Source organism: Pseudoliparis swirei, chromosome 5, assembly GCF_029220125.1.
Source record: "Pseudoliparis swirei isolate HS2019 ecotype Mariana Trench chromosome 5, NWPU_hadal_v1, whole genome shotgun sequence".
NCBI classification, from domain to species: Eukaryota; Metazoa; Chordata; class Actinopteri; order Perciformes; family Liparidae; genus Pseudoliparis; species Pseudoliparis swirei.
In genome coordinates, this window is record NC_079392.1 from 10,807,644 (window position 1) to 10,832,568 (window position 24,925).

The window sequence follows — 24,925 nt, forward strand, 5'->3', positions numbered from 1 at the left end:
GGGTGATCCAGCGTCCACCGACGCTCATCCACCTCCACAGCAGGCAGTGGAGCATGTCACTGAGCGTGGAAGTGACTCACAGAAAAGTGAGAAGTCAGAGACATCGGTTCCATCCAGGTGCGACTGAGCTCGTTGCAGCTGGTAGATGATGGCAGCATCACCATGTAGAGCATGGTGTCAAACATGATTTCATGAGCGCATTAGGCCTGCGACCTACGGCCGTCACCCACCCAACACTCTCCAGACCTTCATTCTCAGCAGGGCTCGAGGAGGCCGGTCCAGGTTGAGGCCAGATGGTGCTGAGCTGCGGACTTCCACGGCATCTTCACAGACCAGCCCTACAGCACAGCTTCCAGCTCAGGGCTGCCCCAGAAGGCTGGGGGGGCTGCAGACACACAGTGGCGCTGGGTGCATGGGTCTTGGGGACCCTGGGGCTGACCTTCTCAGGACCGCTGGACCTTGGGCTCCAGCCTTCTTCTCTCTGCACTCTTCACAGGTCAGAGAGAGGGGAGGGTGGAGGGACCATTGAGAGCCTCGGTGGAGGGAGGAGGGAGGGGATTGGGGGAGAGGGAGGGTGTGGAGGAGCAGTGTGGGGAGGTGGAGGGGAGGGAGGACTGGTGTGTGAACCTATTGAAAAAAACTTCTCCAGGTTCCCTGGCCTTGAAGGAACCCTGTGCTCTCCCTCAGACCAGCCACCTCCCTGTTGTTCCAGAGCAGTTCACACAGTTTTTTTTGTTCAGCTGGACCACACCTCCCAGAGTGTTCCTGCCTTGCTTTTGCTCTCAGCTTCACCTCCTGTAAGAGCCTCCTGTCAGCTCCTTTCACCTCCCCATCTCTGCTTTTCTCAGCTCAGTCTTCATGTTATCCAGCTTTCAGCAGCTTCACAGATGCAAGGCTTGTTGGGAGATCTGAGGGATTGATGGCTGTGTGATGGTGATGCAGTCATTGATGATGTGTGTTCCTGAGGAGGTCATGTCACATTGATGTCCCCCCGTCGACAGTCAGTCATCCATAGTGTCGTCCCTCCTCTGGTCCACTCCTGCAGTCCTCCTCCGGTCTCCTCCTCCTTCCAGTCCTGTCGGTCAGCTCTAGCCTCAGGACCAGGTCTCACGGACCAGTGGAAAGGTCAAGCAGCGGACCAGAGATGTGACGTTATGCTATAGCATCACATGACGTTATGGCATAATGTCACATTGTATTATTTTAAGCCAGACCATTATGTTTTTATAGCCTACAAAGAAGTTAAGCTAACTGCCACTGTGGTAAATGTACTGTATAATGATAATTTGTGGTTTTTTTTACATTTAGCATTGAAGTCTCCCGGGTAATACAACAGGTGTGAAGTAGACAATTATTTTTGCTCCAAAATGTACCCAGAATCTTAAAGGACATGTAATTATTGCTCGCGGCCCACTGGTAGTTTTGGCTAACTTCGCATGTGGTCAAGAGTGTTTGTGTGGTGAACGAAAATGGAGCTCCGATAACACGATTCACGATGGCAACAGCTAAATAAAAGACACAGGCTCTATTTTAATTCAGTAAATCTAGAGAAATTAATGTATTTAAACTACGTATGGACTGAGCAGATTCATTAAAAAAAGAAAGTCTATAACGGAGCGGAGAAAAAGTTAACATGGTTTTATCCAGTGTTGTCCATTAATCAATCTTTTATCAGCTTTACATTTCCTAAATGTATGACGACATTACATTTCAAATGTATTGATTCAGCTTTAAATGTGTTGGGGAGCAAACACAGAGTCCGGCAACGGAAGATGAAACACATAGTTGAAGATTCATATAAATATGTTAGAGACAGCGACGTGATTGCAAGCTCACTGGTCCAGTAATATTGTTTTTGCTGATTTGCACCTAAACAGGTGTTGAGGTTACATACAGCAGATCTACTTGTATAATATATTAACATAATTTGGTGGTTTTATTTCATCTTGGTGGTTTTATTTCATCTTGTTTAACTAATGGATTTAATTTTACACTGTTAATCAAAACATGTTCAGATCATCATGCAGCCTATTAAAAACTACATTTGGCAGCTGCTTCACGATGCTGCTCACTCAGAAATATAAACCTAGAAACTCCAATAATATAGGACTTATTTTTCATCAGTGGCAGTGCACATCAAATGCTTGCACAGAGGGACAGCAATATTTATATATATATATATATATATGAAAAACTTCCACTCGCAGAAAAAGGACAGGCATTTTTATTTTAAGCTGAGGGGGACTTTAATATTTGAATGTGAGAGCAAAAATATGCTGTTCAAAGAAGTGACTAAAAACACATGAAGGCCTTAACTTTAAAGTAAGAAAACTAATATCCAAGCAGGATTTCTATTTTAAAATAGTGTAAACCTCCATTACTTTAATGCGCCTGGATACGTGTATCGCTGAGTCAGTCAACCTAAAGTTTGGTTTTAGTCTGATCTACTCATTGATAGTCCAGACATCAATTGATCGAGTCACTTCGAAGAAACTCAAGACTGTATTTCTCTACCATAATGAGAACACAATACAATCATCGCTGTGTGCAGACGGATAGGCAAATATGGCCAGCGTCTGGTGGGCACATCGCCATCGAATCAGTCGATGAAATTCTCAAATCGTATCAAAAATGATCCCTGACGCTCTCGGAAAACTGCAGTCATTACTCATTGTACAAACGAGCCGCCCTAATCACAGTTTGCTCTGGGCCGTTTGCTTCGTATAACAGCCCACGTTTCCGCAGCCAATCCTTAGCGCACCACAAGAGTAACAGGCTTTTTCTCCAAAATGAGCTTAAATTTCCCCCTTTTGCATGGAGACAGCAGGGGGGGTCTTTGCCTCGCCAGCCCTCTCTCATTCATTCCTCGACTTGTTTGATTTAGAATTCATGCAGAGGGACGCCGAGTTGTACCTGCTCCGAGACGCCGTGTGGGTCAACGCCCTGTGGAGGAATGTATCGCTCCTTTGATTCACTCGCTGGTGGTGATGGAGGTGAATCAGACTTCTTTCTACCTCCTACCCGTCAGTCACGCCGGATGACTGCCTTTAAAGCATGAAAGCACACCCTCTCTTCTTCTCTGTAGCTACAGAAACAAAACCATTAAAAAAAAACTTAATTCCCAAGAAATGAAACAAAGGCCTCTGCACCTATGATGCAGCCACCTTAGAGGCACAAGAAACACCTAACCCTCCCTGAACACAATGTCGGGAGAGCACAGAGCTTTGATATAAGTACAGGGAGTCTGATTCATGCTCTGCTACAGCAGGAAAAGCCACACTTCACAAGCCGACTGCCGCTGTGTTCGAAGGAATGAAAAAAAAAAATGAAAAAAAATGGCAGAAAGGAGGGTCATCCAGTGCTCCGTGGCCCTATTAACCCCATGCTGCCTGAAGGTGACAACCGGAGGCAGACACCTGTCACGAACAGTTTCTCAGGAGATCCATTTATCTTCAACCTCACCATATGCACTCATCACCCAGCTTCCTGCAGACTTGATGTGTTCACGGTGGCTGAAGATCATATCTCATCGGGAGCATGCTGATAAATACCATCATCCCTCCGTTTTATTGGCATTTTCATTGTATCAAAACAAGGGAATCATTCACATATTGCTTTCAGAGATGAAGTTGTCTGCTTTGCAAAAGACACCTGAAAGCAACAAACACATTTAATATAGAAATTGAAGTACATTTGTCTTACTTTTTTTCTAAAGAACAGTGTTAGTGTGTGCACAGTGCATAGAGATAAATCCCTCAGAGGGATTTCCGTCATTTAAAAATATACCTATTTGTATGATGGATTAGGAAAAGTGACTCGGTATCAGTTTCAAAATAAACTTCTGTCATAACAGAAAACAACTGCATTATGTTTAGGAGAAGATTGTAAAATACTTAATTAGTTTTAGGATAAGTTTGGCGTCCGGGTAAAAGTAATTAAGGAAGTGCCACGATTGGAAGTATGCAACTACGTGACAAGTAAATCAAGGTTGACTCCTCCTCTCCCACGGGGAGCGAACATCAGTCTACTGGGTGACACATTAGTATATAATTGGATTGCAATTTTTGTTATCAGAGTCTAAAACAGAAAGGATCTTTTCTTAGCAATTGTCATTTAGTGAATATTATTCCCGGTGGACTGCGTTGAAAAACTAAGCTTTGCTTTTAAAGATGGGTCTCTGGGCAGATTCCCATGTTAGCAACTCCAGTTGACAGTAAGAGGTACATCTTAAATCTTTAGACCCAGAAATCATGTACCATGATTTTATGCAGGCTCATGTTGACATTCATAGCCGGTCTGCGGCTTTATAATAAAGGATAAAAAAGAGACAGGAACACACAGGCTTGTGTTTGTGATACCCGGCTTCTTAGACTAGAGAGCTTGCTCTCTGCTGTTGAAGAAAAAATTAATCTATTCTCACCAACTCCAGAGTAATAAAACACCAATTATATTCTGTTTTGTTACACCCCAAAGCAGCCTAAATTAGCAACGTTGCTTATTTAAAGTGTATCTGAAGGCTACTTTGAAAGTGTGTTGGCAACACGTTATAATTTACTCGATTTTACGGAAAGCAATGGAAATAGCAACATCACATCATTTTCAAAATTAGTATGTTAACACACGGAAACAGTTTAGCAATGTTGTTCAGTACAAATATGAGAGACAGATACTTTTTAGAGAAGCAGAAGTAGGTGAGACCGCAATCTCCCAAGGCTACCTGCCTTCTAGATTTGATATTGACTAAAGTTTGGTCTGACGGAAGATTAAAGACGATTGAATCTCGTTAATGCATTAATCTGTGCGTGTGATTCAATAACTCAAAAATGGAGACAGGAAGGCATTACCTTGATGGCAGTGGAGGCGATCTGAATGTGGTGCAGCTTGCGCAAAGTGCTCTCTCTGTCGATGAAGTAAGAGGCGGCCAGCTGGTGCAGAGCTTCCAGAGTCACGGTGGAGGAGTTACTCGAGTAATCGCTCACCTCGGCCTTCTTACTCAATTTCCTCTTGTCCACAAATATCGTTAAGGCCTCTTCCCCTGCAAGTAAATGTAACATTGAAAGAAGGAAATCATTATTATTTTTTATTAAAAGATAGATAGATGCTGAGGTACACGTCTCCGGTAGAAAATAAAGAAGTTCGGTGTTCGTCTCGTCTTTGGTGCCGAGCGCTCATGGTTGACGTGGTTATGTGCTCCATCGTCCGCAAACCACTTGTCAATCAAAAAGTGTGCCAACTGTATTGGACTTCCTGTTAATGAGGTTTGAGGGTCACTTGGCAAATCATTTCGGTCAATTCCTCTGAGGGCTTTACAACATCCGCTGTCCCGGGACCTCACATCAGTTCAGGAAAACCTCCACCAAAAAAAACCTCTTTAACTGGGAGAAGAAACCTCGGGGAGAGCAACAGAGGAGGATCTGTAACACCCTGTTCTGTTTATCCTGTGTCTCCCGTATTCCGTGTCTCCTATGTCTCCTCTGTGTCTCCTCTGTCTTGATTGTTTCATTCCCTTCACCTGCCCTCAGCCACTCTTGTCTCGTTACTGTCTGATGTTGTACACCTGTTTCCCCCCCTATATATTGTGTCAGTCTTTCCCTTGTCTCCCGTTGGATTGTCGGCTCTAGTTCCGTGTCTTTTTCCCGTCGTCCTGGCTTTCGTGCGGTTTCCTGATCCTGCCTGCCTGCCTGCCTGCCTGCCTGCCTGCCTGCCTGCCTGCCTGCCTGCCTGCCTGCCCGCCCCTTTTTGGACCTCGTTGTTTTTTTGCAAACTTTTGCCTCATTGAAGAGCGCTTTTTATTATTCACGTTATTCCTGTTTCTCTGCGCCTGAGCCTCACCCCGTGACAAGAACCTGACAGGATCCCTCTCCCCGGATGGACAGAAGTGCAATATGTGTCATGTGTACAGAATGAACAGCGTAACTAAGTTTACAAAACATTCATTGCATACGACAGAAACGATTCATACAATGAGAGTAGTATTTATGACATCTCACGATTACTTTTTGTTAGGAATTCATTCCAATTATTCATTTTAATTGAATGTAAAAAACCTGCCACAAACTCTGCTCCAGGACACACACACACACACACTAGATACACTATGTCACCCTGCATAGCTACGGATCATTGCCATCAACTCTTCATAAGTCTGTAAGGGCCATGGTGCAGTGCACTCTTTCCTTGAGAGTCCCGGGACATTGTACATCATATTCCTCATCATAATGCACTGTTAATGTCTCAGGGCCATTTTTCTGCCCACTGCTTTTCTTGCTTAGCTGCTGAAGGGCATCCCCTTGATATCACAATCTATTTATTAATTTCATTAAGTCCATACGTTTCTGAACACAGAGGCAATCCATTCAGAACCACAGAGGCATATCTCTGGCTACTATCCAAGGCAAACTCCTCATTCGCCTCTCTTCATACCATTAAGTGCTGGCTGGGAGCCAGAGTTACGGGCTGCATCAGCTCAGGCAGCCGGTTGCGTTGCATTGAATGCAGCCACTCACAACGGTGACCTTTTCTAATCCCGGAATCAGGTGTAAAATAATTGACAAGTGTTGCTTTGTAAAGCAAATTGGTTTCGCAAGACTTGCAAGACCTCTCTGGCATCTTCAATGATTATTTTTTTTCTTTCTTGAGAGAACCAGTAATGCCTCATCACACTGCAGAAAACCAAAAGTGGCGTAACTGTGTGGCAGTGTTGTGTTTATAGTATTCAGGCTTTTACATGTATTCCTAAAGTACATCTTTGAAGAGCCATTTATTGGCTGCCAGTGGCATACTTTTTTGCAGAGATGTGCTATTCAGTTGCTTACTGTGACTGGGTTATTGTGCCATGTCCATCTTTCTTTCCATATGAAACACCTGGGGGAGCAACCTGAATGCTTTTTATCAACACAAATCCTGTACTAAAGCTGACACCTGAGATAGAAATACTTTTTCTCTATCAAATGGGAGAAAAGTTATTCCTAAAAACACATTTCCCCATACACTGAAATAGTCAGCTTAAATTGCTCAATAATAAAACACAATAAAAATATTTCTAAATAAAATGAGCCATCAACTAACTTTACTGAGATCCTATAACTTAATATTCAAGCTTATTTTTCCAGCAATGGTAACCAGTTTATCGCTCACTAACATTGAGAGTCTGTCGTAAATCACAAAACCATTGCTTCAATGATTTCTATGGTTTCAGAATGTGTCTCCTTTGTTATTGAAGTTGAGCTAGAATGCCATGTTTGAGGAAAAAAGAAATGGGGGAAGAAAAAAAAGCAGTTTTTTGTTCACCTCCTAGTGTAGCTGACAGCAGAAAGTGAGTCCCATACTTCCTGATCAGATTGTCAGTTATCATCTGGGTGGTGGGCCTGCGGCCCAGCATTCGGATGTTCCTGGTGAACTCAGGAGTCAGAGGTAACGAAGACTCTAAGAAATCTCTCCTTTCCACGGCCATGTTGTTCACCTTCCATCTCCCAAACTCCCTGGAAAAAGCAAAAGAAAACAACAATAAAAGTAGCTTTTGGTTAAACTAAAGAAGTAATTAAAAAAAGATAATTCTACAATGCATAAACTCAAGATTTTGATGATGAATCAAAAACTAACCAACAGATTTAATCAGAACGTAAATCATCATCCGTAGTGCCAAGGTACAGAAGAGTAGTCTACAGAGGTAACATTCACCTTCTGTGCCTTCTCTGCTTCTGATATAGCGACATAATATGGGTACATAATTTGCCTAAAGCTGTAAGCAGAATAAATCACTTGAACAGAGAGACAGAGAATAAAAGAGAGAGGGAGCAAATTCAATTAATTATGTTGCTCTGTGCTTTTTGCAATGTAAGCATGGTGACACCACCTAAACTGAAGTGAATTAAAAGTGAATTGATGGAGAAAGAAAGTGAGAATGAGAAAAAGAGATACATCGAGTGAGAAGACAGGAAAACAAGAAGAAAAAAAACATTCAGACTAAATCCCGGTATCATTTGAAACTATGATTGTCACCTGGGACAGGAGTGTACTCCAACTACACAACTGACAGATGTTTTCCCTAACAGCCCGTCATAGCAGAGATATACATCGAAGTGAATGAAGCACAAGGTGGTAAGCGCGAGAGAGAGAGACCAAGTGGGAGCTAAACTGTCATACAGATGAAAGCAGTGTGAACAAAAGACTTGTCAGCCCTTTGTTACCGTTTCAAGTTATTCTCGTTCCCTCTGACAACCACGTCTGACCTCAACCACCAATTTAACTTATAATACGTATACGAATAGACATGTTCGTGTCTCTATGCTTAAAACTATGACTCTCATTGGCACCCTCCTTCTGTCACTTTTTGTCATGTTAGTTTAATGTGTCTCTTTTCCATGCATTTTTGTTTTGCTGCAAACGTCCTAGCTGTGGGATTAATGAAAGACGGTCTCATCTTATTTCATAAGTCAGCATTGACTTGGTTTCATAGGGGACAAGGACAGCTGTCATTGGTGAGTCCTGTGTTGGTCTGACCCAACCAACCGCCACCCCCTCTGTAGCTCAGTTGTAAAGCGGGGTGTCGTCCTTCAATCAGAGGATCGGCGGTACGATCCCTTATTGCGCTAGCCTCTGTTTATTGGACTTGGTCAGAACCCTTAGCCCCAAATGTGTAACCCTGTACGAATGGGGATGCATATTTAGAAAGTCCTGATGGGTCGGTGGCACCTTGCACGGTAGCCCTCTGCCATCAATATATGAATAGGTGAATGATGACATGAAGTGCTTTGAGTGGTCGGAAGACTAGAAAAGCGTCAGGATGGACTGCTGTGGCTCCTTTAGCGATGTAAGTAGCTGAGACGGTGAATAATTGGAGTTTGTTGAAAGCCTGTTGCATCTAAACGGTTCTTTCAGACACAGAGGGACACGGACCAATTGTCAGTATTTTGACGAGTTGTGTGAAAGAAAAGTGGTTGATACAGCGGTGCACGTCCTGGCAGCAAGGAGGGAGCTGAATTTGAATAAAGCTTTGTCCTCTAGTAAAACAGAGCTTTCTTCCTGATTATCTTCCTCTGACAGCTTTTAAGCTACTTTAAATTCCCACTTCCAAGTACAAACCTAACATGTGTATTTTAAAATAAGGACACAAATGTGATATAGATGAGGCAGCAAAGGAAGCTGAATTGGAGCAAAAGTCAAAGAACCAAAGGATACGGATGTCCACTTATCAAAAGACCAGCCTGGCACCCTGCACACATTCTCTCTATTCTCTTTTTGTAGAACATGTTTTATTACAAAAAGGTTTTGAGTTTAACTGACTCCCCCCAAAAAACTATTTACTCTTCTATGTCTGCATAATATTATGTAATGTGTACTTTATTAAATTGTTTGTGAGCAAAGAAAGTGATTGAATTGAGTAATCTGAGTATCCTATTTAGAAGAATAGCAGACAATTAATGTATGTGTGGGTTGGTATTAATGGTAATTTATGAAGCAGTGGGAAAATTAGCGAACATATAAGAAAACCACTTAGAGAGAACTAACCTGTTTCAGCATATGTGTTAAGAACTAATTAAATATGTAACATAACCATCTTTAATGTTCAAAAAGAGCACAACTTTGATATTAGGCCATAGACTGCATTGATGCAACATTGTATTCATTTTCGCAAGCACTTTCCCGATATCACAAATCTGCGTAGCAATGAAAGTATCAATCGTTATGAAGCCACACACAGATATGACAGCTGTAATAAAAAAGGGGAGGGTGCCAATTTTTACTATCCGACTGGCACTACCCAAAAATAACTCACATAATCACGCTTATATGAGAAGGAAACACAAATTCTTCAAAGAGCCGTCTGTTTTCTCTTTAGAGAGCACTTTGTTTCGTTTTGAGGTGCTTCATCCTGATGCCTTAAAAAAAATAAAAATAACAAACACAAAGGAGCCAGACATGAACATGATTGATTGTCTTGAACGAGGGATTATTTTTGTTCAGATTACATTGTGAAGGAAGAAAATAAACAGTCCGTGAATTCACATCAGAGCATTATCAGTCAAATGTTGCACTTCTCTCTCTTCAAACTAAAAGCTTGACTGCTGTAATCAGAACGGGTTGAGCAACCTTGGCTGCTGCTGATGGATGGAGGGAGAGTGGCCTTTTGAAAGGGTATACATCACATTAAACCAGGAGTAATGAGGAAAGCTCAAACACCCAGATGTGTGGATGATACACAGTGTAAATCCCTGAGAATTCAAACTGCTGCCCACAGAGTTTTTTTTTGCCACGAACATCAATTCCAATGTATGTTATATAATCACAAAACAAGACACTGATGCACACAATATTAAGCAGAAAGTGTAGCAGAGTGTGGGAAGTAAACATAATGATGTTAAATGGATTTGTGGTGCGCGGTGACCTTTTTGCCGACACTGTAGTATTCAGACAAAGCTTTTGAAGAATCTTTTGCCCGGAAACATCGAGCGCAGCTATTAATCTTCACCTCATTTCATGCCATACAAATAAATGACCTCTTACAATGGGACACAGTGTCTCTTGAGTTCTGTTTCGCAGCTTGGGAGCACTAGTTCAAAGCCAGAGCACTTTCTCTGGAAAAGTAGGAATACTCAGGGAGAAAGAGGGGGATGGGGGTGCGGGGGTGCGCAGGTATAAAAAAGAGTATTCGCAAATCCCCGCTGTCGTTCGTTTCCTCAGTTATCGTTGGCTGCGATAAGCTAGCCTCGTCTTATCTGAAATCCCAGACGGGCCAAATAGTTCGTCCTGCAGGGAGAAGAAGAAATTAAATGGGTTTCACCACAGAGTCAACTTTAGGGGCCGCAATCCCCCTTACAAGCAGCTAAGTCATTACTATTATCAATTATGTTGCTCCTTTTACGCCGAGGTACATCACTTATCAGTTCAACGCTTTAGACACTATTAAAGCCACGCTGCTGTTGTTGTTGTTGTTGTCACCTCTCATCACCCTTTTTTCTTGACAGGTTCTTTATGTCTGCATCTTCAATTAAGTCGATTGACTTAAGTACTGTACTCCAAGTAGGAAAAGTACAAGGACACAATTTAACTTTACTACGTATGTATTTTCGGTTCACATTCCCAGTCCACTTCAACAGAGGAAAATATTCTACTTTTTTCCTCACTTTATTAATTTCACAGCAAGTAAATAAAATATGATAATATTATACAAGAGGCTACAATTAAACATTAAACCACTGGGTCGTCCTTTTGGCCCAGACCTCACCACAATCATTCACACAAGCTATTTTCTAAATATCTCCAAAAATTATGTTGCAAAATCATATCCACCCCTGTGATTGTCTGGCATATTCTAAAGCAGCTATTCCATCATGTACACTTCCCTTAATGATTACATATTTTTGTTTAGTTTGCCTACCCATCTTTAAACGTGTAAGTTATTATTGTAAAGGAGAATTAAGCTTCTTTTGTTTTTTAGCCCAAACAGTCTGTAAATAGTTATATTAATAATTAAAACCACACATATTCTTGAAATTTTTTGTTGTAATTAAGTCACCTTCACGATGGGATTGACAAGGCCAATTATGTTAATAATAAATTAATTCTCTAAGCCTGAGTTTGATGAGAATGACTCCTCTCTGATCAATCCATGCAATTCTGAAAATGTTTTATCATCAATAATGTTTTTCTAATATCTGTCAGACACTGAAAATAACAATCTGCTCTCCATCTCGGCAGAACACAACCTTTTGGCTGAGCGTGCACACAAACACACACACACACACACACACACACACACACACACTCATATAGAGCATGTGGGGATTATAATGATTTATACAGATAGGCATGTTTCTTGAACATTATCACCAGCCAACTGTCAAGTAAAGCAACCCATTTAATGGGCCGGTCGGCCTTAACAAAAAAAAAGAAAAAAAAGATTATGGCCACCCCTTGTAGCCGACCTACAGTATTTGGTTTATGACCCCTTAAAAAATAGTTTTTGTATCTGGGTGCATGCATTTTTGTGCATGCGAGTCTTTCAGTTGTGCATCCCTGGCTAGCAAATGGTAATGTTATGTTACTTTTAAATAAAGACGGTAATATTTAAATACGATTTTTCAATGTAGAACTCATGCTTGAATATTTTTAGATCGTTGTGTTGTTACTTTTAGTGAAGGATAAAAATGTTATGTCTTGTTATTTGTTGTACATGTATCCGCTGGCATGCTGCCTAATCGTTAATCACTTTTACAATATGTAATGATCATAGTGAATTTTCTCCAGTTAAATCCAATTTAAAAAATCATCACAGGCATTAACCAATGCAATATGTTCAGAGCGGGGCCAAAAACACATCGACATGCTGCCTTCACCCTGGTGAATATGGCTGCTCTCCCTTGGCAATGTTTCCTGTGGACAGGTGGCGAAGGCGGAAGGCCCACATCGTGTTTGCACTGAAGGCAATGGGTATGCTCCACGGTGAGTCGCCAAAACACACACAGAGACAAAAAACATCTTCCATTACAGACAAGGTGTTATTTATTTTTTCAAATTTAATCAGTAAGAGAGCCGGGGAATGAAGTAGGCAGGCTAACATGGTGTTTCAGTATTCCATCAATCCTGAGGGAGGTAGCTCACACTGTAACTCAAAGCATCAAATCTGGTGATCCATCTTCTCTTGTCATTGAGCATTTATTGGAATTAAGCTGAGCTATGGATAATACACAAGAGGAAAACAGGACCAGAATAGGACATTGTCACTCTTTTTTGCACCAAATGCCTCTCAACCAAAAATGGAGAGTCCAAAATGATCATAACAATAACCTCTAAAGTTCTGTCCACCTTACTTTTAGTTGAATCTGAGCGATGGTCACTGACACTTTTTATATTTCTGATAATCTAAGGAATTTACATCAGTATGTTGTATAGAAACCAGTTGTAGGGCTATATTTGTTGCATTTCTTCATAGGCTACCCTTGGTTTGTTCCATTGCTGTAGTTTATATAATGTGGGCCAGAAAAACTTTGTATTTTAGTTTTTTTGTTTTTTTCATCTAAATTTGCAGTCACATGACCATTCATACCAGTAGCATATCTAAACTCAATTTGTGGCATTAAGTCAGCAAGATGAAGTGTCAACAGCCATGCTAGCGGCTCTGTGAGGCTGTATGCTAAATGCTAACACAGTCACCTCATTTAAGAGTATACTTCAGACTTTCCTCTTTGATAGTGCTTATAGTTAGGGCTGAATCAGGTTCACCTGGCCCCAAGATATGCTGCTGTAGGCTTATAAACTGCTGGGCACCTCTCTCCTCTTCTCTCTCTCCTTATGGATGCATTTTCATCTCTCCATTGCACATTATTAACTCTGCTTCCTCCCCGGAGTCCTTGTGACTTCACGTCTCATAGGGTCCATTGGACCTGGCTGGGTCTGATGCCATGGCCCTGCTGATGTGCCCCCCCCCCCCCCCCCTTCTCTCTACCTACATCTGCCTGATGGATCATGGAGGTCTGGATCGTGGTCCATGCCTACTACCAACTATTCATACACTCTGTCATACTCATTGAATGTGTTGTTACTCTGTAATGATTCCTTCTGGTCACATGACATCTATTGTTCTGTCCATCCCGGGAGAGGGATCCTCCTCTGTTGCTCTCCTGAAGGTTTCTTCCCTTTTTTCCCAGTGAAAGTTTTTTCTCTCTTTATTGGGAGGTTTTCCTGACCCGATGTGAGGTCCTGGGACAGGGATGTCTATGTGTACAGATTGTAAAGCCCTTTGAGGCAAATTTGTAATTTGTGATATCGGGCAATGAAAAATTAACTGAATTGATTTGAAGATTGGCATGCTGTGATCACAAGGCTATGCTAACATGCTGATGTGGTCCATGCCTACTACCAACAATTCATATACTTTACATTCATATTCATTGAATGTGTTGTTACTGTGTTTTAATTTGTGTTCAATGATTCCTTATGTACACATGGCATCTATTGCACCTGTCCATCCTGGAGAGGGATCCTCCTCTGTTGCTCTCCTGAAGGTTTCTTCCCTTTTTTCCCCGTGAAGGGTTGTTTGGGATTTTTTCCTGATCCAATGTGAGGTTCTGGGACAGGGATGTCTTTGTGTACAGATTGTAAAGCACTCTGAGACAAATTTGTAATTTGTGAGAATGGGCTATACAAACCAACTAAATTGAAAATGTAAATGATGATGGTGGCTCTAGAGTAAGTTAAGGGCTGATCAAAGTGACATAGATATTTGAATGACATTTCATGGCAATCCATCTACTATAGTCTTTGTGGAAGCATTTCACTCAAAACCACAAATCACAACCTCATGGTGGTGCTAGGATTAAAGTCAGCAGGTTACTAAAGTCAGTAGGATTAACCCTGCGGGCACAATGAACGTCTGGACAAAACGTAATGGAAATCTATTCTATATTTGTTGAAATATTTCAGTCTGGACCAAAGTGAGAGAGCAACCTCACTGCCCTTAATCCATACCGCTAGTGTGTCCAAAAAACTGAAGCAAGGATGAAAAGGTGAACCGTAATGAGGCTTCCCTCTCCCTCATTTTACACTTTAACTCTCGTGATTTAATACAACGTTCGAAAGAGAAATTGCAACTAAAAGTTGAGCAATTAATGGGGCTAATTTAAGGGAAAGTGTCTAATGTTGTGCCTTATGAATCGTGAAGAGCTCACGAGTTTTTTCTCTCTGATTAAATAGCAGATGAGGAATTTTATATCGCTGTTCATTCACTAGGCTTTTTAGCACCAGAAAACACTTGGCAAAATCTCTGAGGAAGATGAGGATAAAAAGGGCAAAGAACATCAGTAAGAATGCAGCTGTGGGATGCTGAGAAGCAGCGCTGAGGGAGTGCTCTAAAACACTCACCTCAACCCCCTTCAGAGCACCTGCAGACTCCCCTGTGGTTTCGTAAATCTTCTGTATTTCATTATTAAGAGGCTCTTAAATCCAACAGGAAGCAGCTTTCTTTTGATCAAGTTAATCTCAACGGGTGGGTGTGTGTTACATGCTCTGGTTTGTGGAAGAAACTAATTGCAGATACTCATTAGAGCGTCCTTGTTTTAAATAATTATGTGTTGATGCACAGTCATGACTGTTGACACAATGACACTGTCTGTACTGTAATTTACTCATTTACTTCTAAACACCCCATGGGTATTTTCTGCAGTAGTTTTCTGAAGCAGCTTTGGGAACTCTTACCTCCTTTACACCTTGTCTCAAGACGCCTTTTGGGGAGTCGGATAGCAATCGGATTGTGCAATAAGTAAAATGTACCCAAAACATTGCCTTGTGGTGTAGATTTCCAATTAGCCGAAGCACCTTTGGAGGTTGTCAGGGATGTGACCACATTGAACACAAGTGTAAAGGCAGTTGCATGTATAATTAACATTCAACAGCTACATGGGTAGATGTATGTAATCATGTTAAACTCTTTCAAACCAGTGAGGAACGAGAGGATGGGGCTGTCCGTTGATTGAGTTGCACATAGCGGTCAGATCTTAATCAGATTTTAGTGGGGACACGGGTGTTAAATGTGATGTTAAATTTGATCTAAAATAGATACAATCTGTAAATGAGACACACGCAACCTTAATTAATTTGAAGTTTTCTTGCAGGAAAAAAGGTCCATAAAAACATCTCAAAGATACAATGATAAATCTATTAATTTAGTGAAGCTAGTTTAAATGCATTAATTTGCTCATGTTTTCCCATCAATGTGTCCACTTTCTGTACAGCACCGTGTACATTTAAATATCTTTAAAAAGCTAGAACATGTCTGTAATTTTATTGAATTATCAACAAATTCACATTAATTTTCTTATTAATATGTTTGTCTTCAAGGTAGAACTTAAATAATTGAAATGCACATTAATATGTTATCTGTCTGCAACATCAAGTCTCCAAAAATATCAAGCATTAAAAGGTTGGCATCACTTGTTTGGTAATTTGATGTCCCGTTTATGCATTCTAAATTAGTAGAGAGTACACAAGTAAAATAAAACAGCCTGAGCTGTGAGCAGTGCAACCAAAGACTGGTATTTCCCATTCAGACCCAGTTTCAACCTGTACTGAGCAGCGACACACATTCAGTCACCCTTCAAAAACACAGAGGTTGGGAATCACTGCCACAGAGATCAACGTCCTACTTTCTACGTTCACACATGTTATAAATTGATTTTGAAATGTGAGGACTTCGGTTACACAGCAGAAGCATTGCTATGAAGTGTGGGCCGCTTGGGATACTATTGCAGTGGGCCCACTTTCTTTAATAAAACAAGCCCACTACATTTTTGTGTGAGCCAGCTCCAGGTGTGAGCCCCCAAAACCATCACCATATTTCACCCCACCATGGCGGGCATTTTGAGAGAGCTATAATTCGTCGATACACAGGCTTTTACCCACAGCTGTATCACGGTTATCTTGAGATTTTTTTGTTTTGTTTAATCAAATGGGACTGAATCCAAGTGAATTTAATTTAGAAAGATTTACAAGCTATTTACATTTTAGGTTAGTTTTTCCTTTTAATATCACCACTATTAATCAATGCCATAATGTGGTAATCCAGAGAGCCTCAAACACAACCTTGCAGCTGACAGAAGCCTCTCAGGGGATTCTGTGATAATGCAGAGTAATAAGTACTAAGAGCTCACTAATCACTTGGCCACATGATAAGACTATTAATCTTGCCGCCCATGCAGCTCAGCTCCAACGAATGTCTGCCTTTTGCCAGAGGAGGAAATATTAAAAAGCTCCAAAGCTGCAAACGATCCCCAGAGCCATAAAGCATCCTTACACTGATCCATAGATGTCAGGAACCTTGTTCGTCTATTTCCAGAAGCCTGGACAACAGCCTCCTAAATGACGACGGATATGATTCACGACACAATCTCCACTAATTCGGTCGTACGCCGGTACCTCAGACTGTGTTGCTGTCATGACAAATCATCATTTTTTCCCGGTGCTAATCAACATATTTCAGGTGACCACCTGATCAGGTGACCCCCTGAGGGTTCTGATGACAGCCGTGATGTACAGCCAGCAGATAGAAACGTGCCCGCATTAAATACATCGTGAATGATTCCGTCCAGGCACGTGACAGATACCTCGTTGAAATCGGAACGGGAGAAATCTTTTCGGCCCGACAAGCAGGCCAGGTAGTATCTGCCTGGATAGCCATGAATTGAGTTTCATAAAGCATATTGTCCACTGTGTGAACACTACTGTCACACAACAATTGGGTTGAGATTACCTCATCACATATGCTGTTAGGATAGAATACCCTTGGAATGACCTTGTCCTCAACTTTAATCTGGTCCTTCACCAACATATTCCAGCAAATTTACATTTGCAATATAATTCAACCTAGACATATGGAGGTTCACTCCCTTCCTTGTCTCTATCATTTAACTCCACTTCAACTGATTTAACTGCAGTGCATTTCATTGCAATGACTATCATTTCTAGAAGAGTGCCTTAATAAAGCCGGGCCAGGTAAGGACGTGTCGGCTTGATGTTGCTGAAGTTCATGGTTCACATTAATTATAAAAGAGACCTCTCTTAATCTATATGTTCCTCTTAATTTATATCTCAAAATCTGTGACTATGTTTTTGCTGCTTACATGAAATATTCAGCGTTAATGAAAACAGCCAAGAATTATGCTGTTGGGTTGATATTGTAAAAAAATATATATATAAAAACAAACATGGGCATATAGTACACAATGATAACTATACTGGAGGTCCTCAGCATGTGGACAGCTGTGGTTGTTAATTACAACATGGCAACACAAACTACATTGAAAAGGAATAGAATGAACTTTTGGGAAATATGACACTTTCATGTCTGTATGCCAAATATAAAGGAGTGTAGTTCATACAAAAAAATGTCTAAATGTCTAGATTTTTTACGAGCTAGCTCAGGCTAGTAGGTATCCCCATTTTTTCTAAGTTAAATGGCTGGAGTCATATTTACCATACAGACACAACAGAGTTATCAACCTTCTTATTTTACTCTTGACAGGGAGGCTAATTAGCCTGGTGTTTGCTCAAATGTTAAACTATTCCTTGAATCACGTTTCCAATGTCAACGCGCTCGCACAAAGTAGGATCTGGTCAGCAACCATGACAGTCGTCTTCTGGCGTCTGAGTAGCGCGCTGACTTACAAAACTAGATTGACTAATCCAATTTTAGCACTGACTGCTGGCATCTTCATATGACCACTGACGTTGATGCCAATGCTTTGAAACAACAGTTTGTTCATGGTAAATGAGCCAAATCGTACAGCTCTAAGTGCTTTTGAGTAAAGGCTGCGGATTGGGACTTTGTGAGTTACACTAATCTTAATATGTAAGCAAATCAAATAATGATATTGTGTATACAGCCTTTATTTACACAGAGCTGATCCTTCAAAGGACAACCATGGGGTCCATTTGGTTTGGCTGCTGGGAGATTTTCCGTGCGTGTTATAGGAGTAGTGATGGCAGGAGTAAACAGCGTAAAGTACTTCTTCCTCCTGCTGCCCGGACTCACCTGTATATCTTGTATCTGGTGGAGAAGCCTTGCCGGTTTTTCTCCAGAAAGTCAATGTACTCTGGGGAGTGGTGGAAAGGCCCTTTGTCAGACAGGAGCCAGTCCAGAGGGCCCCCAGGCTTGTCATTGGGAAGGCTGGCAGTTGCTACAGCTGCTGCTGTTACCGCAGAATGTAAACACACCCAGCAGTGAAGGCTGAGGCTGACGACTCCCCATAGAGCCATCAGAGATGGAGGGATGAGGGTGGTGATGGTGGGAGGGAGTTTAGCAGCCGAAGCCACTCGTCGTTAGCTGGCTCCTCCACTGGGATGACCGGGGGACATGCATCACCTCAACGCCCCCCGAACACCTACAGAAACACACAGATGAGGATAAAAATAAACACCCATGTCCAACATCAAAGACGGAAGAGAGAAGCAGAAGCCTGAGCATATTTCAAACCGTAACAGCTCTTTGTGGCAGCTGGAGCCTTGACTTGAACATTGTGTCATTACACATGCGACTATCACCCGATAGTTGTCAGCAATGTGGAGGCTTCTTCCCTTTTTTCCCCGTTAAAGTTTTTTATTTTATTTCTTGGGAGTGTTTTCTGGGTTGATGTGAGGTCCTGGGACATGGATGTTGTATGTGTACAGATTGGCTAATTTGTAATTTGTGATATCGAGCTATACAAAATAAACTAAATTGAATTGAATTGAACCGCCACTCACGATCTGACTATATTAGTTTGAAAAAAATGATTATCTCAATAGATAATGTGTGGAAAGAACAGAACACATCAGGCAATGACATACATCAGACTTCTAGTAATGAAAAACCATCATTGTTTTTTGGTACCAATTATTACTGTTTGTTGACCATTAGAAATGCATTTGTATTACATTTAGCTAGTTACAATAACAAAAAAGTTGGGAAGGCAATACAAATATACCCCCTATAAATCCCTGAAAACCTCTTTTCACATGACAATAGTGCTTAGATAACCTCATCACACATGTTGTTAGGGTAAAACAACATAGGAATGTCGTCGTTAACATATTATAATAGATCTACATTCGCAACTTACTTCAACCAAGACTGATAGACAGGGAAGGAAAAAAATTCAACTGCACCGGATTTAACTGCAGTGCATTTCATTGCAAGCCCATTACCGTTCACTAGAGTGCTTTAATTTAATAAGGATCGGGTAGGAAGGGGACACATTTTGTGTTGCTGGAATGTAGGCCACCCCTCTAAATCTAAGCAGTTGGAATATTGTACAAAAGAACATGATGTGAAACACAGCAACAATACAAGAAATCAATGAGTTTGATGCCCCGGTGAATGCTGGTTGTTGGTTGACTCGAGTAACAAGTTCTCGCATTACAACGTTAAATGCATTGTGATGTCCGATGAATCCATTTTCCTTTGGGGAAGAAACAATTTAGCTCCATTTTTATTTATTTTTGTATTTCACTTTTTGTAATGAGTCATTGCTCTCTGTGATTTAAGATTTTCTTTTTACAATATAAGAACTTTGCTAGGGTAAAAAGAGGTACACGTTGTACTTGATTAGTAATGGAACACATTGCAGCCCCTCTATGCGGTATTCTGACATAAGAGTAACAACTGCTTCTAAATAGGCAGTTATGATTCTAATTGTGAATAGACCGTATAATTATAGTGCTGCTGTTTTCAAAATTGCCTCATCATACTCCAACAGTCACTTTGTCGTAACACGGCAACTATTAAGAGTTGTGCTCACATTCAAATAAAGGAAGTGCCCACATGTTTTTTCGCCTGTTATGTTTAAAAACCCTTCCTGCTGTTCAGACCGTTGACCAGGGCTCACATTAGTCTCCATCAACTTCTCGAGGCCCGCCAATCATCTCCCCCACAGCGACACACTCCTTTACTGTGTGTGTGTGTGTGTGTGTGTGTGTGTGTCTCGGGGTGCGTGGGGGTGTTTGAGTCCCATTACAGCATTCTGATGACAATCTGTCAAGCTAACTCAGTCATATGACCGTGTGTGTGTGTGGGTGTGTGCACATATGAGTGTTTTTTTTATTTTTTAAACATCACTCTCAGACAACACAACAGACAGCATGGGAAGAGCTCACAACAGCTGGAGGTGGATAGGAAGAGCAGAAACTGATTTTAAATGTATTATTGAATCGTATGTTCCTCCTGCATGCTTACACGCTCAATAATCAACCCACATCTCTTCCTGTGGATGATTTCAATGGAGCAGCTGTAATAAGACGAGATGAGCATGCTTTTTGGAAATGGATTTCAGCCTGATGTCGATGTCATTGTGCAGCAGACTTGGCATGCATGTCCCCGGTGTGTTTGAGAGGGAGATTGCACACATAAGTGGGTGTGTACATACACAATCCCCATGTCTTAGTGCGCCATCATGAAAATGCAATGCAAATATGTGCAGATTTTTTTTAACAGTTTTTTCTTTTTTGGCAAGTTTAGTTTTAACATCGTTGACAATTAAAACAAATGAATAATTACACATCTACATAGACGCAGAAGAGCCACAGATATATGTATCTAACATTGCACACTGAGCAACTTTGCTACAACAACCCAGTTGAAGATTCGGGTGTGGTATGCTAGTGGCAGCGAACGTAGCCTCGACCCCTCGCCTTTCGCTGATATAAGGAGTCGGCTACACACTAAAAACTAGAAAATGCCTCAAGTGATTTGCAGGCAGGTTATTAGATCGTACCTCCCTCTGGAGCCACAAAAGGCTTTTCACCACATATGCAGTCGTATTCCCCAAGACCTCTAAACAGACTGGTGGAGTTCACTTGGCCAATTGTCAGTCACAATGCAAGGTTTACAGTTCTGTAACAGAATTTGCACAAATCCCTTTCACAAAAAAACTAAAACTGAAGACGTGGTCCAAATAAAGTTTGAAATTCTCAACTGGGATTTTAGCCTGCATCGGCGTTAACTTTACTGAAGCAAACAAAACTCACATATCTTTCTCCAATAACACTTACACGCCGATGTTTTTGTTCTTGACAGGCAGAAAAAAAGACAACACAATGGACCACCGGTATACAAGGATTAGAGTCAGGATGCTGGGAACCCCCCAGGATCTCACGAACCTCCCTCAGTCCTGCAGCAAAACATAATTGGATGCACATCTAAGTAAGTGTTTGTTTCTGTGCTTTACCAGTAAAAATCTTCACAATAATTCATATCACCCCAGTAATTACCCATGCAGCATTTATTTTACCTTGGTCCTGTTTCCAGGCATTTTAAACAATGTTATTGAGAAGAACGAGCAGTGACTCGACCAGAAGGCCAAAGATGATCATAAAAAACCTGGATCACACACTGTCAACACCAACGGGTCCAGATTCTGATGGTCCAACATGTTTATGATGCCAAATTATCATCGATGCCATAGTCTTGCATAAAAAGAAAAACAAATCTGGCTCCACACATCATAAGCCAGTGGTTCTCAAAATTTTCTGTCGCGCCCACTTCGGAGGAAGATAGACGTTCACGCCCCTCTGCCCCAACAAAATTGTAACAAAATGGTCCATGCTGAATTTGTATTGAAATAACAATTTTGTATGACTCCTAATATTTTGCAATCACTTTCAATTAAACCAGATTTCTCCATGAGACAAAAAAGAATACGTTTTCAATCCCATTATTTGAATACAAATCTAGTTCTATCCGTGCAATGAACCTGTTTTGCACTGAATATCTTTTCAAGATCATAACAATTAAGTGCAACCTGTGAAAAACTAAGACAAAACAAGTTCCAATATTTGGCAATAGTTTTACATTGCATATCTTTTCAAAACACTAATGTGCAACCTTTGCAAAACAAAACAAAACGAGTGCAGATATGTGTGAGTCATCACGTTTTGTCATTATTAGACGCTGCAATGAGCTTTCCACTACACTTCTTTTTAAAACATGGTTGCAGGCTTGATACGGCCATTCTCAATGTATACTCGATGTTGAGCTCTTGTTTTGAAGGGCAACATCATGAACGCCAAACCCACGGAGATTATTGGCAAATCGGCAATACCACAGTTTGAGAACCACTGTTCTAAGCACACGATGCAGTGACGGGGCCTTGAAAAAAAGAGATTGCAGAAAGCACACAGAGAGCCCGCTGAACCATGACTCACCGGATGAAGACTGTGGTTGTAAGCCTGCCATTGGCGATCGGTAAAATAATCCCAATGTGTGTCCCTTTCTTAAGTCTGATTCAGGTCAAAGGTTCCAGGTTTAAGTCTTTCTTACACTCGCTATAATACGTGTAGCTCGGAGCGCAGGTACAGACCTGCGCAGCACCGCTACTAACAGCAAATAGAGGCAGCAATAAAGGAACTGGACACTGAAACTCAGCAAATTCTCCAACGCAGTTAAATTGTGAACAAATCCTTTCGCAAATAAACACACACACACACACCTTCCCTGTTTTTCTTTTATCTTCTGCCATGTTTCATTTTCAAAATGAAGCATTGCACTATTCTCTCTAATCCTACAGGGCCACACAGTGAGCTGAGGCACTTTTTGTGGGGATGGGGGGGGTTACAAAATCCTCCACTGAAGCTGTGTCTTGTTATCGTAAAGCATCAGGGTCGGGGATACGTCGCAGTATGATAATGTATGACGACGTATCTCCGCTGCAATGGAATTGGCCTCGAAACAGCTTCAAGCGCATCTTTTGTGAGCCGAATCCAGAAGAACCCTTTGCCTCCAATTTGACTCGACACTTTGTAGGTGAAGCACAGCCGTGCTTTACATGGTGCATGTTGTGTTTCGAGTGACCTCAGAGGGGCGTTGTATGGCGTGAAAAATAGGACACAGAGGTCATATTAAAAGGATTCTTTAATCCTATCATCCTACAGGCAGCTGTCCAAAAAGCTGATGCGGGAGAACAGACTCTGTTCCCTGTTGCTCTCTTTTCTTCCTCTCACTCGACAAGCCAAAAAACACTCCTTTTGTCTTTTTCCATTGTCTCTCCTCCTTCAAAAAACCCACTCTTGTCCTCCTCTGCATTCTCAAATACCTTGAAAATCTACTTTGGATTCACATTCACCATGTTATTTTGTTTTTTTGGGGAGGGGTGAAGGGGTGGGGGTTCAAACACTTACTTGGTATGACAAGTCCTGTCTAGAAACATTCATTGTTTCCAGACAGGACTGGGCCAGCCTTATAATCACATTATCACCAAAACAAAGCAATCCACAAAGCCTTTGTTATCAGCTGCCTGGAAGATATCAGATACATGCCATTTTTACTTACAAAGGCATTATGTCACATTTCCGACCCCATGCACACACTGCTTTTCATCAAACGATGTTAGAAAATGCTCCTCCTTGAGGCAGAAAGCCTTCGCCTAATCTAGAAACAACAAATCAAATGTTGGGGTGACACAACAAGGAATTTTCAATTCAAGCGGGAGGCAAGCAGCCATGCTGCAGCGGATCCACTCAAATATGATTTTGCACAACGTGGGCCACCAATAACCCGGGGCGGTTTGGAACCTCTGTATGAAATGAAAGCGTTGTTTGTTCCTGCAAGGTCCTCTCTGTGGAATTGTGAGCAGAGTGCAAATGATAGGGGAATAGATGTACCCACACATGAATGTAATGAGGAACTTCATTCCATGAACAGCCGAAAATGCCCAGAATAATATCGGTGAAAAAGGCATGACGTGGCATAATACAGCTAATACAGCACTTTAATTCTACTTGGCGCATTTAGTTATTGATTCACTCCGATTAGGAAAACATTTTCTCGCAACACCGAGGTAATGATAATTTGAAGTTAAATAAAGAGAAATAAATTGTATGCACTGTCAGGTGTATTTCGTCCTTCTTTTAAATAATCCGTTATGGGACCCAAAAGGTTAAGAAATGTATCTCTGCATTTCCCCCCGCCTGCACAATGGCCTCATGTGACGGACAATGTCTTGCATATATGTTTTTAAAGATGTCCCACACATTTGCTCAGGAAATATATGATCACCTTTGTATGAGTAGAAAGACAATGCAGATGTCCCTATTTCTCTTTTTAAATGACACTTCCAGGGTCCTGTTTATTTCAGCAGGGAAGAAATATCCATTTGAGTTCTGCCAGTTGGAAAGAGAAAGGCGGTTGTTAAACAAATGGCCATTTGAGTGAGGCACAACCAACAGTGGATCAAACTCTACAACATTTTCACGCCCACAGAATGTCATAATGACTGGCCATATTCAGTAAGCACCACAGAATATAAAATACTTCCGCGTCAAAAATACTTAACAAGTCGGCTGGGATGAATCCTGTCATCGGCAAAGGTTTAATGTCTCGTCATTACATGAATAAAAGGCGCAGCAGGAGAGTGGCAAAGAAAAGAGTCCCCGCTATTTCTGCTGTCTGAGTAAAACATAT

The 24,925-nt window shown here is 41.4% G+C and overlaps 1 protein-coding gene across 1 annotated transcript in view; it reads right to left on the reverse strand.

Annotated features, from left to right (window-relative positions):
• The window catches only part of LOC130193983 (BMP/retinoic acid-inducible neural-specific protein 3-like), a 31,467-nt gene extending 12,678 nt beyond the window's left edge, over positions 1-18,789 (reverse strand). Inside the window, exons 1-3 of the mRNA XM_056414839.1 lie at positions 18,527-18,789; positions 7,291-7,481; positions 4,845-5,035 (exon numbers count right to left, since the gene is read on the reverse strand). Of these exons, the coding sequence (XP_056270814.1) occupies positions 4,845-5,035; positions 7,291-7,481; positions 18,527-18,750 (606 nt within the window). The 5' untranslated portion in view covers positions 18,751-18,789. The remainder of the gene's footprint in view (positions 1-4,844; positions 5,036-7,290; positions 7,482-18,526) is intronic.
• Positions 18,790-24,925: the final 6,136 nt, after the last annotated feature.